Genomic DNA, 15,472 nt, shown 5'->3' on the forward strand with positions numbered 1-15,472 from the left:
TTATTTAGTGTATACAATTTGATGAATTTGGGGTAAGTGTACAACCATGATACCATCATGACCATCAATGACATAAACATATTCATCATCTCCCTAAATTTCTCCCCATCCCTTTTATTCTTATTATTTTTTGTGGCAAGAACACTTAACATAATATCTACCCTCTTAGCAAATTTTAAGTATACAATAGAGTATTGTTAGCTATACACCAACAACTACATGAAAAAGTGCTCACTATCACTAATCATCACGGAAATACAATTCAAAACAACAATGAGATATCACCTCACGCTTGTTAGGATGCTTATTATTAAAAAAAACCAAAAGTTAACAAATATGGGCAAGGATGAGGAGAAAAGAGAACTCTGGTACATTGTTGGTGGGAATTTAAATTGGTACAACCATTATAAAAAACAGTATGGAGGTTCCTCAAAAAAGTAAAAATAGAATTATCAGATGATCCAGCAATCTCACTTCTGGGTATTTATCTAAAGGAATTGAAATCAGGATCTCAAAGGGGTATTTGCATTCCAATGTTCACAGCATAGATATTTTAATATTTATAATTTTTATACCTTTTGGAAAAGTGGAAAAACAGGAGAAAAGAGACTCACCAAGGATAGCAGGCAAGTAGTTGAAGCCTTTCCCTTGTTGAAAGAAGCAGAATAATGGAGTTCCACGAATACTGTGTTATACAACCAGAAAACCAGAAAAGTTTGCTCTGCTAGTAAGTGTGTGGCTCAAAGAAAAGATATCTTGGCTAAAATTATCCGTCTGTTTATCTGGAGAGTAGAATGATGAACTAGATAATCTCTGAAATTTGATTTTAAAACTACAAAGGATTAGGATTTAGTGTTTCCTTGGCCGGTGGAGTTTGTTTACCATTTGGACAGCAAGAGAAGCCACTGAAATATTTTTAAGCAACGTGATTCTATTGTAAGATTAATCTGACAGTTACATAGAAGATGTATTTCAATGAGGGGAGACTGAAAGTAGAACCGTCTGATGCAATGTGCCTATAGCAAAGAGAGATTCTGAAGGTACAGAGTAGTGGTGTTGGAAGTGAGAAAGCACGTTAAGTGCGGCATCAAAGTTCCATTTACGTTATACGGTAACAGTTTCAATGTTGAAGGTAGAAAGGCCAAAGGTGACATCCATAAATCAGGCTTGGTTGGCTGAAAGAAGGGTGGCATCACAAAGGGAGATCCAAAATTTTTAGTTTTTATGTAAAAGAAATTTCAAAACAAAGACGTGTTGCCAGGGGTTAGAGGATTACTCGGTCAAGTTTTTTCAAAGAAGGAAAACTTTTAATCACTTTACATCTTTCATTATCAGAAATAATGTTGACTCATCAACAGAAGGATCAGATTGTTTCTAAAGAAAGAAAATAAATTTGGTTTGGGACATGCTGAATTTGATGTACTGATTGGGGCATTTGGATTATTTTGGTAGGAAGAGATAGAAATGATTCATGAGAGTACATGTCCTTCCAGAGCATGTTTTATTTATTTTTTACACATAATAGGGGTCAATAATATTCCCTGAATAAATAAATAATGAAGAAATAAATATGTAATATTGTGAAAATTATTTTGAATAATGGATTTCTTTTCTCTCTACCATAACATAGGGCAACGAGTACAGACACATATATTGAAGTTACTATAGACATTTTGTAGTTGTTTTCGCATATTTTATTAAATCTCATAAATTGTCCCAGAATAAGCTTTTTATTAGTTTTCTTAAAAGTTTAAGTGTATAGCACTATTTGTTATCAGTTAACATTAAATAGAATTTGTAAAACAGTCTGTCAGAATAAGAAGTTCTTTGACACAATAAACAGAAAAATTTTATGAAGGATCTAAATTATAAGGAGAGATATTTTATTATTTCTATGCCTAACAAAGTAAGCTTTTTATCTTGATTACTTCTTAATATTTGCTTTGAAATATCTGCATTTGTCTTTGCTGCCCGGCAGGAAAGATGATGTGCTAATACATGTGTTTGTGCTTTGTAATTTTATGTAACTGTTTATTAATCATATAACCATGGATTTCATAATCCTTGGTGCTTTTACCTTGAGGAGTTTTGCTAAAAGGGAAACTTTCAAGTTGAAAATATTCTTCTGTTTACTCAATCATTTACTCCCCAGGATCATAAAACCCTTGCTTTAGAAACATCTACCATTTAATCAAATGTTCTTCATGCACTCTGTTGCATAAGGAGTGGGTATAAAAGTGGTGTTGGGAAGTTCTTTGGCAACAATATTTTCTGTTTTCTGATAACAGCCTTAAACAAAAAGGCAACCCGATGCACTGGGCCTGTATACAGGAACCTGATTGAAACTAGCTCTGTGCCTGCATCTCCTACTGTCATTCCTGGTCAACAGAGGAGAGCCACTTCTCAACTTCTTAGTGCTACTGGTATTATTTTCACAGCTTATTCCTAATGGCCTTGTTGAATAGTGTGTCCTCTGAGCCTCTCATGGAACACACCCTTGGGTGAGTCTTCTGTGTTAACCTATCGATCCCAGTGTGCTCCCTTTCCTCACTCATTTTCTTCTATCAGTAAAATAGTGGGGGCTGGCCTGGTGGCATAGTGATTAAGTTCACGTGATTTGCTTCAGTGGCCCGAGGTTTGCTGGTTCAGATCCCAGGCACGGACCTACACACCGCTCATCAAGCCCTGCTGTGGAAGGCATCCCACGTGTAAAGTAGAGGAAGATGGGCACAGATGTTAGTTCAGAGCCAGTCTTCCTCAGCAAAAAGGGGAAGATTGGTGGCAGATGCTAGGTCAAGGGCTAATCTTCCTCAAAAAAAAGAAAAAATAATTGTTCATAAAAGAAGTGGAAGTTTGACTACAATGTAGATTAAAAGCAAAAGGGGAAGGAATGTGGTATTTTAGAGTGGGAAGTAGCATGACTCAATCTGATGTTAACCTGCTGCATGAGAAGAATGGTGAGGATAGAAGTCTGGTTTGAAATCTGGGTAATGAAGTAAATAAGAAAGCCTTTTACTTTAAGGCTGAGAGATTTCAATAAGAGCCATCCCAAAGGAAACGTTTTGATTCGTTTTCTTTCCATAAGTTGATCAGATGGCAGTGTACTAGACCAATCAATTGAAGAGAAAGAAAAGGAGGAGAACACAACAGATGCACATTAATGAAATAATTGGGATGTACATAGTATATGGAAAAACGTAGTAAAAACAGTGATATGCCTTCACATGCACACAGCTGTTTTTTCTTTCTCGTCACTCTTTTTTGTTACTACACATGACCAATGGGATGAGCTACTCAAATCCTCAAGACTCTCCTGTGCATATCCTTTTAAGGGTACCCTCTTGAGCTACTGAATTTGATTAGAACATTAATTTAATACATTTACCTCAAGCACACTCTACATCCTAAACCAAGCACTAGTCTATTTCCTTTAATAAATTATACTAAGTAACATGTATATGCAGCATCCTGGATGTCTTGTAGACCAACGATACAACTCAAGCTAAATAAAATTAGCCAAGTTTTGTTTGCATTTTTTAAAAGTCTCCAAATACATTTCTCCTTTCCAGTCTTGTTCTGTTGCTCAGTTCCAGCTAGAGTTCTCCAAAGATATTTAGTCTTTTCTAAGGTTACTTTAGCTCCTAGCTTTCTGTTCAGCTAGGAGCACATTTTGTAATGCAGCCCTTTAAGCATCTCAAAGTCAAAGTCCATGAGCTTTAATATTCTTATATGTTTCTCTTTCTGAAGCTTCGAGCAGCTAACAGGCATGTAGAATTATCAGAACAAAAGCCCCCCACATGCGAAATTCAGGAAATACAGCCAAATTTCTAAGTCAATCTACAAATCAATTCCTTTTAAAATAGGCTTGTTCAAGCAAAAGATGTTCTTTAAGCAACTAATATCAATGTTATAATCTAAATTTACTTTTAAAAATCTGATGGATAGACAAAACAATAGAAAAGAAAGAAAAGTTTTGTATTTTCATATTCTTCAATGCTACTTCCAGATAGGACTTATGAATTTAAAACTCAGGAGTGTATTCTCCCATGTAGAGGAAAAGGATGACCCAATACGCCTTAGATTCTTCCAGAAAGTTGCTTCCAAAATACACTTCTCCTCTATTTACCCCTGGAAACATTTTCAACTCAGATGGCAATAAAAACAGGGAGCATAACTTTGTATTATGAACAGTCACAACACAGTATGTTATTGTGTAAGTTTTTTGTCTAGGTTGCTACTTTACACACTAGATTTTAAGCTTCTTGAGTGCAGGACAATATGTTTAATTGATCTTTTAATTTCTATTGCTTCTTATAAAGCCAAATATAAGGTAAGTTCCCAGTCACTTGTGTGCTGGTAACCTGAATCTCTGAAAAAGAAAAAAATCCTCTTTTGAAGTTTCTCAATTCCCACGGCATTAACACTGATTTCAAGCTGCCAATATGACATAACTGAACTCAGAGTTGAGAAGAAATACACAGTATGGCCTCTTACAAGCTGGCTTGAGCTGGCTCCATCACATTGCTACCCCAGTGTTTGTAGTATACACGGAACTTTGCTCCCATCTATTACTTTTCCAACAGCAATAAAACTGATATGACTCCCATCAGTTTCCCATCTCTGTTTTCTTCTGAATTTTTCTACCGTTTTATACAACTGAGTTTTAAGCTTCGATTTGCCTCTTAAATTGATGTAATTACCATAATCTCTTTTCGGGAATGAAATATTTTACGTCTAGCTATATATAACAGTTTACAGGCTGAGCATCCTGAATTATTTTCTTGGTTCTTTTTGTTGTTGTTGTTAAAGACTGGCACCTGAGCTAGCATCTGTTGCTAATCCTCTTTTTTGTTTTCTTCTTCTCCCCTCCCACCAGTACATAGTTGCATATTCTAATTGTAGGTCCTTCTGGTTGTGCTGTGTGGTACGCTGCCTTAGCGTGGCCTGATGAGCGATGCCATGTCTGCTTCCAGGATCCAAACTGGTGAAACCCTGGGCCACCTGAGCAGAGCACGTGAACTTAACCGTTCATCCATGGGCCCGGCCCCCTTTCGGTTCTTTGACTGCTTAAGAGAACCACAGTAGGTCCCTCATGGCATTTGTGAAATATCTGAAATTTTATGGAAAATTATATGAATGTGTTTATATGTGATTTTTTTGTGGAGAAAGGCTCATGGATTTCACTAGATTCCAAAGGGGCCATTGTGCAGAAAAAGGTTAAGAACCTCGGCCCCAAACTTCCTTACATTCTACAATACTTCATGATCTTTCTAGTTCTCCACAGTTCCTATTTCCCGTAAAGAATTAGCAAGTATCCCTAATCCTTGAAGCTGTTCTATTGACTGTCCAGAACTGGATAATGATCTATGGCTTATATGCCACAATGAATCTATTTCTACCCGTTGTACTATTAATTATGAATGAAGAAAATAGGCTAAAGTATCCTCTAAGAGGGACAACATATCTTTCTAAAGGCATGATATACGGAATTGAGGACCCAGTTCACACTTTTGATCTTAAAACATTTTTCCTAGATGCTTTTGGCAGAGTGTGGACTACACTAGTGAAGAGCATAGCACATAAGATACCGAAAACATGGTTTCAAATCCTAACCCTGTTCCATGTTAGATGTCTAGCTTTTTTTTTTTTTTTGAGGAAGATTACCCCTGAGCTAACATCTGCTGCCAATCCTCCTCTTTTTGCTGAGGAAGACTGGCCCTGAGCTAACATCTGTGCCCATCTTCCTCCCTTTATATATGGGATGCCTACCACAGCACAGCTTGCCAAGCAGTACCATGTCCACACCCAGGATCCGAGCCAGCAAACCCTGGGCCACCAAAGTGGAACATGTGAACTTAACCATTGTGCCACCAGGCCAGCCCCAGATGTCTGGCTTTTCATGGCCTAAATGTCTGTAGGCCTCAATTTCTTCATCTCTATAATACAATTAAAAATATTATATATTTCATCGAGATGTTTTGAAGAATAAATGAAAAGTGACTTAAAAGCTGTTAGTAGAAAACATAGTGTAAAATAAACAATCACTAAAATGTTAGTTAATTACTATGAGTATTACTTTTATTATTACATTATTACTATTTTCACATTACCATTATCGGATTATAAAACCTTACGAGTATATCACACTTATATTTTATGACTGAAAACACAAAAGTGCTTACTAAACATATGTTGAATAAATGAAAAAAAAAGAGAAAAGCTATCAGATAGGCAGTAACCTACCAGGGTTGCTTTTCTACAGTGAAAGTCATTTTTTACAGGTTTTTCTCAAACAATCATCTCTGTTTATTTTGTAAGGAGAAGACTGCATACAGCCTTGCGAATCTGTTTTGTTTTTACACTGTAGATGATGGGATTGAGGACAGGGGGCAAATGCAGGTATATATTGGCCATCATCGAATGGACCACTTTGGGTGCTGTTCGACCATAGCGATGCACCAAGGACAGGCTCATCATGGGGACATAGAAAATAGTTACAGCTCCAATGTGGGAGACACAGGTGCTAAAGACCTTGTGTCGTTCTTCAGGGGAGGCGATATGGAGGACAGAGCGAACGATCAAGATATAAGACAGGATGATGCATGGTGTATCTACTCCTGTGGTCAGGATGAGATTAATTAATCCCCAGATGCTGTTGGCCCGAGTATCAGAACATGCTAATTTAATCACATCTGGATGGTAACAGTAGGAGTGGGAAAGGGTATTCATTTTACAGAAATACAGGGGCTTAAGGAGCAAGAGTAGTGGCACTATCAATACCACAGTGCGTATAATCATTAAGAGGCCCATCTGAATGATTCTGGAATTAGTGAGACTGGTAGTGTACCTCAGAGGATCACAGATTGCCACATAACGGTCAAAAGCCATAGATACCACCACCCCAGACTCCATGAAGGTAAATCCATGAAGAAAAAACATCTGGACAATGCAAGTATCCAGACTGATTTCTCTTGCATCAAACCAGAGAATGCCTAATGTTGTTGACATTGTAGAAACAGTCAAGCCCAAGTCAGCAGCTGACAGCATGGAGAGGAAATAGTACATGGGCTCATGGAGACTCTGCTGGGTAATGATGACAAACAGGATCATGCTGTTCCCAGAGAGGGCAACGGTATACAGACAACAGAAAGGAATGGAGATCCAGGCATGGACAGACTCTAGGCCAGGAATACTGGTCAAAAAGAAGGCTGGAAATTTAGACGTCAAGTTACTTAGGATCTCCATGTTGTTCTGGATTGGCAGCATTTATCCTCACAATGTTGACATCCTATAGAAATAATAAATTACATTGTTGCACCAAAATATGTAGATAAAATTGCTTATGGTTAGGAAAGTTATCTAAGGTCCTGGTTAAGTTCCTTATATATGTTAGTGTACATACATATATATATAAAACATTTTTACTCTTAAATTCAAATAAATATATCCATATAACTTTATAATTTTAATAATAATTATTTTCCATATTGACAGAATTCAAATTCCATTAGATCACAAGATTCTATGAATAGAATATTATTTAAGAACAATCAGTGCATTCAATTTTGTTGTGTATGAAATGACTACGATAAATGCACCTAGATATATCTCTGGGTCTGCAGTGTCCATGTGGGTGTGAATTTTGAATTTTCAGTCAAAAATCTACAGATTTCTGCTAGTGATATACATTTAGAAGTTATCATTGCATAAGTGCCATTTTAAACTGTCAGCGTGTGAACAACCTCAGAAAGTGGATTTACAAGAGAAAACTGTTGACGACAGAACTAGGTGATTGAATACAGAGCATGATAGTAATTAGCCCTCAAAAAGATAAGGATCATCATTTCCACTGACACTAGAGATAAGTGACAAATGGGTATGTTGGTGGAGGGGTATGTAAGGGAATTATCAGGAGTGCCTGCTTGTTGGGTTTTCTTTTCATTGTTTTTTTATTGTGGCCAAATAAACTGAATATAAAATTTACCATCTTACCATTTAAGTGTACAATTCAGTGATATTAAATAAATTCATAATCTTGTGCAACCATCACCAACATCTATCTGCATAAGTCTTTTCATCTTGTAAAACTGAAGTTCTGTACCCATTAGATGCTAACTCCCCATTTCTCAATTTCCTCTGGCTCTGTCAATCACCATTGTACCTTATCTATGATTGTGACTCCTCTAAATGTCTTGTATAAATGGAATCATGCAACACCTGATTTTTAGGACTGGCTTATTTCACTTAGCACTGTGTCCTCCATGTCACAGTCTATGTCAGAATTTCCTTCCTTTTTAACCAAGGCCTACTTTTTTCCTGGTGAATTATTAGGGGGAAATTTACTGCTATTCAAGGGGTATCAAGGGATCAGTGCTGGTCTGAGGATAAGAGAGGGATTTTCAGTAGATGTTGAAGGTAATAGGAGAGACAGTAGAATCAATACCCACAGAAATGTTATAAGTGTTATAAAATCTTATTCAACTAAAATTTTAAAAATAATTTTAAAGTTATATATTTATATTGTTAAAATCAATTTTAAGAAGACTTGTCAAATAAAAGCAATACTAGTTATTATAATATCCATATTTTTCCATCAAGCTTTTTAATATACCAGGTAAAGTTTACTTCTTGAGAGTAAATACCCTATAATATGCATAACAGAACCACTCCCTTTCTGCCGCTTTTCTATAGTTCCTTTTAAACTCCAGTTCTCAGGGTTTTTATTCAATCTGAGCAGGCCATTGAAATATTTAACTATAAACTAGTAGGAATCAGATATCTGTGTGTTATACTGATCCCTGAGGACAGAGTGGACCCTAATGTTATCTGACATTTTGGTAAGCCCATATGAATATTTGTGAATAGGTAACAAGCAAAGCACAAAGTCAACACAATGAACACCTTTCTCTACCTTCTTACCAGCTTCATGTGGGAAGAGGAGCCTTCTCTGTCTTCACCAGCAGAGAGAGACCAGGTTAAAGTTCTGGAGCCACAGACTTTACAGAAAAGTAGGACTGAGCTGTGGGGCCATTGGTAAAATGTGAATCTCCCTGGGGCTGTAGACAGAGAAAAACTGAAATCCCTCTCTCTTCATCTCTATCCCAGGACAATGTTGTGTAATCTCAGAAGAGTTTGAGCTACTAACTCAAGAGAGCAGGGGCCACAGGGATATTAAATGCAAGGCAAATAAACCAAAGCATCCAAATAAACGAAAAGTTTAGACATCGTTCTGGGCACTAGGGAATAGAGAGACACATGCCATTGTCTATGGATTATCAGTGTGCTGGGAAGATAGCAAAGCAAACCAAACATCACTGGAATAATTGTGGTGACAATGAGGAGAGATGAAATATGTACTCCAGTCTCCAGGCCCCTGTTCCTACACTACCGCATTGATCCATAGGGAGGATGATAGGTCCACTCCCAAATCTGTCTCTGTTTAGCCACACATTAGCTTTTCCCCAAGAAATGGGTCAGCTTCTGATATATTAATTCAGCCCCATTTTGCTAGTGGCTGGGTCACTGTGGGTGAATGATGAGTTCTCATGTGCATGTGTTCTTGCTCTTGTGCTTGTTTTCCTGTGGTAATAACTTCAAGAGCCCAGGCTCTTGGGGAAGCTTGCTCATCTTTATCAATGTGGGCAATTCAGTAATGGATGCAGATTGATTTACAGACCTACCAGTTTTAGATTCATAGGAAAGGAGAAGACCCACACCCAAACATTGTGCTTCTCCTTTATGGAGAAGCCGTGCACTGGCAGAGAGTCTTGAGTTTGCCTAGATGTCAATAAAGCCAGTAATTTGTTTCCCATTTAGCTATTTGGTTCTAATTTTTATTGGCTGTTATTCCTTTGCTTCCTTGTTTGAGACCTCTTAATGACAGAACGTGTGAGGGGTTCAATTCAAGCACTGTAGTCCTACCCGGAACCCCTATCAAGTGTCTGGACTGCTACTTCAAAAATAAGAATAAACTGTGAGCAAATTATGTTGCAAAATTTTATGAGCCAGTGTGAAAGAATTAAAACTGTTCCCTTCAAGGAGCTTATAATCTAATTAGGGTTTCCTTCTGTGATGGACAGACTGTGAAATGATAAAATAGTACCAGATTATCCCTGCCTCCTTGTCCTCAAGCCCTTGTATAATACCTTGCTCTTGAGTGTGGAGAGGACATGTGACTTGCTTCTAACCAGTAGAATATGGAAAAGGTGACAGCATATCACTTCTGTTCTTATGTTACATAGGATCTGGTTTTGATGAAACAGGCTGCCATGTTGTGCAGGCCCATATAGCAAAGATCTGAAGGCCTTCTCCAGCCAACAACCGGTTAGCAACTAAATGTGGTGTCCTTTGGCCAACAACCAGAAAGAAACTGATTCCCTAAACCCAATAGGCCACAAAGAACTAACTGAATCCTGCCAACAAGCATGTTATCTTGAAAGCATATCCTTCCCCAGTTAGGCAGGATATGCTCCCCCAGGACAGGGACAGGGCAGGGCACAGCCACCCATGCCCCAAAGATGGAAGGAAAAGAGAGGAATAGATGGGCAGGCTTGGGGAAAGGTAGAATTCTCTGGTATCCCCCACCTTTGCCCAAGAGCTCAGAAGCCTTTGCTTGTGTCCAAAGGCCAGGAGAAGCTTGGCTCACAAATTAGGGGAGGATGCCCATATCTCACTCCCCACCCCAGGACTGATGGCCAAGAGACCAGCAGGGGCTCAGACAGAGCTATTTTTATAGTAGCATTTGAGCTATTCTCAGATGAAACCCTGGCCCTGAGGGCACCTTAATTACAGCCTTTCAGAGACTCAGCTAAACTGTACCCAGATTTCTGATTTCCAGAAACTGTGAGATAATAATTTTGAGTTCTTCTAAGCCACGACCCCATGGTAATCTGTTGTGCAGCAAAAGGTAACTTCTACTTAAAGGCTAAAGAAATGTGTTTCGGTTGCTCTTGACCTCTCCTCTGCCTCTGGTTCCTATAGAGCAGAAAAGCACTAACATACAGCATGACATCTACCTCTGCCCTGTGTGACATGTCATGACTGCTTATCGAGATTTTTTATGCTTTTCCTCAATTATGATTCATCATTCTTGCCAGTCAAGTTGATTAGTCTTTCTGATAAATTAACTTTTGCCTTTTTATCTTATTTATTGTATGATGGCTTTTAAAATAAGTTTTTGCACTAGTATCTATTATTTCATTTATTCTGCTTTTTAAACACCTTCTTTTCTTTTTTTCTAAATTGTGGAGATGGATACTTAAATATCTTGTTTTCACCCTTTCTTGTATTTCGTCATGTGTGCATTTTAGACTAAAAACTTCTCTCTAAGCCCAGTTTTAACTGTATCTTCAAATATTTCATTTTCTGGAGAAGAAATGGCGAGGAAAGGAACCCTATAAAGACTTTATGACAGAAAAGAAACACATGAAATCATGAGACTTTATTTGTGGAGAGTGAAATTGGAGGAAAGCATAATAGAACCTACTAGGGGGTGATCAGACACACACTTATATGTCCATACTTAATATGACAATTCTACTAACTTATCATTTATCTACCATTGCTTGTTCAATTTTACTGCTGCTTCTAAGGAAATTTAGCAAAGGAAAAGTTAATACTGTTTATAGTAAGTTCAGAAATGCTATTATATTCTTAAACCCAATGAGCTACACATCATTTTAAGATATAAACTTTTCTACAAAATACAAAATAAGGAACAAAAATATTTTTCCTTCAGTGAAGTATTTCATACTCTTTCCCAACTTTTGACCCTCCTTTTATATATATCTTTCGTCTTATTTCAGAGGATTTTTGTGAGAGGAGAAAGGGCAGGGTATTTGGAAACTGGATATTGTTAGGAAAGACAGGAGGTCACTGAATTTTTCTACTAATTCTGTCTTCTCCATTGAGCTCGTGGAATCTTATTATCCTCATTATATGTCCTTGAGGACATAAGAACCTGAGTGTAAACTAGAAATCTTAGAATCACTTTCAAGTCCTGTAGCAGTAGATCATAATACCAGAGCTAACGCCTATGAATAAACCAGGACAAATGGGAGTGAAGGTCATTGCAAAGTAGTCCAAACTCACAACAGAAGACTAAAATACTTCTTAAAGATTGCCTCAAATCAGAAGAATAAAGGGAGAATGTTTTTGTCCAGATCACAATGGATATTACCTAAAAGGGAATGTAATAAAGCTTCCCAATTCCAGTTGATTATTCTCTTTTTTATTAAAGTTTCCATGCTTTAACTTTTCTAACATGAAGATTATTTTATAATCTCACATATAACCTCTCTTCCCACTTCTCCTAGCACACAAACCACTTACTCTAGCAACACTAACCACACACAGTTCCTTGGTGTATTAAGCTATCCATATTTCATTGACTTCACGGTGCTGTGTCCCTGGCCCTTCCATCTTTATTTGTTACACATTTTTCTTGGTCCAAGTGGTCACCTCCTCTAAGAATCCTTTGAGTCTCCAATATGACTTAGATATTTCCTCCCGTGTCTGTATAGCCTTTTGAATATACTTCTGTGATAATACTTCTCATTCATTATTGTTATTGTATATTTAATTTTATGTCCCTGCTACTAGACTATATAAACTATTTGAGAGGTCAGGGATATTTCTTATGTGGCCTTGTATTACCAATACTAAGAAAAAGCCTGATATTACTCAGTAAAATGTTGAGGGAAGAAGGAAGACAGTAAGGAAGAAAGATTATCTCTATCCAAGTCGTTGCATAGTCAGACTGGGTACTCTGTGCTTGGGAACAGCTTGAGGAAAGCTTTACGAATTTGTTTGGTCTTCACACTATATATGATGGGGTTCAGCACTGGGGGAAATAGGAAATGGAGATTTGACATCAGTGTGTGGACATATGGAGGAGCATTGTGACCGAAACGATGTACCAAAGCCAAGATGACCCAGGGGATATAGAAGAGGGCAACAGCACCAATGTGAGAGATGCAGGTGCCAAAAGCCTTTTGCCTCTCCTCTGGGGAGGTGATGCTGAGAATGGACTTGATGATCAGCACATAGGAGAAGAAAATGCAGGGAATATCTACACCCGATGTCAGAATGAGAGCAACTAAGCCACAGATGCTATTGACCTTGATACTTGTGCAAGAACGTTTAATTACATCAGGGTGGTAACAATAGGAGTGAGAAAGCACATTAGGACCACAGAAGGACAAACGCTTAAGGAGCAGGAGCAAGGGCATCAGGTTGACCAGCATTCGTACAAAAATCACTATGCCAGCTTTGATGATTCTAGAGTTGGTCAGAATCATAGCATATCTTAGGGGGTTGCAGACAGCGACAAAGCGATCGAAAGCCATGGCCAAAAGCACAGAGGATTCCATGAGGGTGAATCCATGCAGAAAGAACATCTGCACAATGCAAGCATCTAGGCTGATGATCCTGGCATTGAACCAGAGGACACCCAGTGTCGTGGGAAGAGAAGAAATAGTGATGCCCATGTCAGTGGCGGAGAGCATGGAGAGAAAATAGTACATGGGCTCATGGAGACTGGAGTCTGTGATCACCACATACAGAATAGCGCTGTTCCCCAGGAGGGCCACCATACAGAGGCAGCAAAAGGGGATGGAAAACCAGACGTGAAAAGCTTCTAGCCCTGGAACTCCAGTCAAGAAGAAAGTTTGGGGAGTGGAGTTACCAGTGGATAGCATGGTGGTCTGGATGAAATGGCACTCCCCTTCAGTAAGTTCCTGCAATGACATATTTCATTGAGACAAAGCTACTTTCTGTGAGACATTTTTGTAGTTGTTTAATTTATTACACATCATGTCATCCTTACAGTTACTTGAGCGGTAGCTCTTTTCTATCACCTTCATTTTACAGATAAGTAAATAGAGGGTCAGCCAGGTTAAGTTAAGTTAATTCATTAAACAAAAGTAAAAGGCAAGTCTTTCTGACTCAAAGCTTTTGCTTTTCCTACTATATCATGCTTATCACATGCTATGAGCAGCAGAGCTGAAGCTTGGGTGAGGCAAGAAAACCATTTGCCGTGGGTATGAAGTATAAGGGGGGTGCTAAAAAACTCAGCAATCGGATGAATATAAAAATTAACACACTTGAAAACTTTAAAAGTAATTGTATTAAATCTCACACCATTATTTTAAATTTAAATATTTTATTTATACTGAAATAGAATTTATGTTAATTTTACTTCAGCTAATGTTAATCGAAAATTATTTAGAATTCTTAGTCAAGAGAAAATTTCCAACGTGGCAAATTGAAAATGAGATAAGCAAAAAAGTAGATTTAAGAAAATGCTATTGATGAGTTTCCACCATCAAAACTAGGGATGCGCACTTTTCCTTTTTGCCTTAGGCTGTAATATGGCTTGGCATGGTACTGACATTTATTTAAAATTTCGATATTTTATTAATCATGAATTTAAAAAAATAATTTAGATTTAAAAAATATTCCATTAAAATATCATTTATCACGATTACTGAATTTTTTGATGTCCCCCTCAATTTTGCATTCCCCTCGCCATAGTCCTGGCCCTTAGCAGTAGCTATCCTTGGTATATCTCCCCATCCAAGCGTCAATGAGGCCAATAAGAATTTTCATGATTCTGAGTTTCAGGGGAAGGTTTTAATACTCATTTTTATTTTAAACTTCTAGAGAGTTGCTGCAGCACTCTTTTCCCCCAAACACTCACTTCCATTTCCATCTCCCTTGTCACTACTGCACAAAGCCTAGAAAAGGAAAGAGATATTTCTTCCTCTTTCAAATTTCTTCTCCCACTTTCTCTCCTTCTCTGAGACCCTGGTGCTTCTCCCTCACATCTTCTCTTCTTTCTATTGCTTACCTGCTATTCACTGGAGGAAGAAGTTACTTTGTTTTCACAGGACCCTATGAGAGAGAAAGAAGTGAAAACTCCTGAGCTGCTGGAACTTCTTCCTGAGACACTTAGTGTGGGAGAATCTACAACTTCAGCCTTGTCTGATAGGAGCAAAGTGCCATTTCAATAGCTTTTCCCAGGTGATTGACTTATCAAGAGCAGAAGCCCCGGTCCCAGTGGGACCTCTCAACTCATCACAGAGAAAATGCACACATTTCCTCAGGCACCTGATACACTTGAGGAAAACCTAATTAAAGTAGCATTCTTGCGCAGACATTAACCAGATCTTTCCTGCTGTGGATTATACCCGCCAGGGGCAAAAGGAAAGGAAGCAACATAACTGAGTATCTAACGTAGGCCCCCCTAGGGAGGGATTCATTACGTGTATTATCTAATGTCCTTCATTTAGCATCTCATTCCTTTCATTCTGCCTTAAAAGAAAGAATCATTTAACAGAAGGAAGAAAGCACTTAGCAAATATTTTTTCAATCAGTTAAGGAGTGGAAAAAGGAAAGAGGAAAGACCAAAAGAAAGCATGAAAGCAAGTCGTCAACAAACAGAATTTTTTGGTATTTTCTGAAATAATGATAA

At 37.9% G+C, this 15,472-nt stretch overlaps 2 protein-coding genes across 2 annotated transcripts; both read right to left on the reverse strand.

The window, feature by feature from the left end:
• Window positions 1-6,306: 6,306 nt before the first annotated feature.
• Window positions 6,307-7,266, reverse strand: LOC103553221 (olfactory receptor 51F1-like). Its single transcript, XM_008523697.2, has one exon. The coding sequence runs from the start codon at window positions 7,264-7,266 to the stop codon at window positions 6,307-6,309; it is 960 nt and encodes a 319-aa protein (XP_008521919.2).
• A 5,486-nt stretch (window positions 7,267-12,752) lies between these two features.
• Window positions 12,753-13,697, reverse strand: LOC103553877 (olfactory receptor 51F1-like). Its single transcript, XM_008524622.2, has one exon. The coding sequence runs from the start codon at window positions 13,695-13,697 to the stop codon at window positions 12,753-12,755; it is 945 nt and encodes a 314-aa protein (XP_008522844.2).
• Window positions 13,698-15,472: the final 1,775 nt, after the last annotated feature.

This window comes from Equus przewalskii, chromosome 6 (genome assembly GCF_037783145.1).
Source record: "Equus przewalskii isolate Varuska chromosome 6, EquPr2, whole genome shotgun sequence".
In the NCBI taxonomy this organism is placed as follows: domain Eukaryota; kingdom Metazoa; phylum Chordata; class Mammalia; order Perissodactyla; family Equidae; genus Equus; species Equus przewalskii.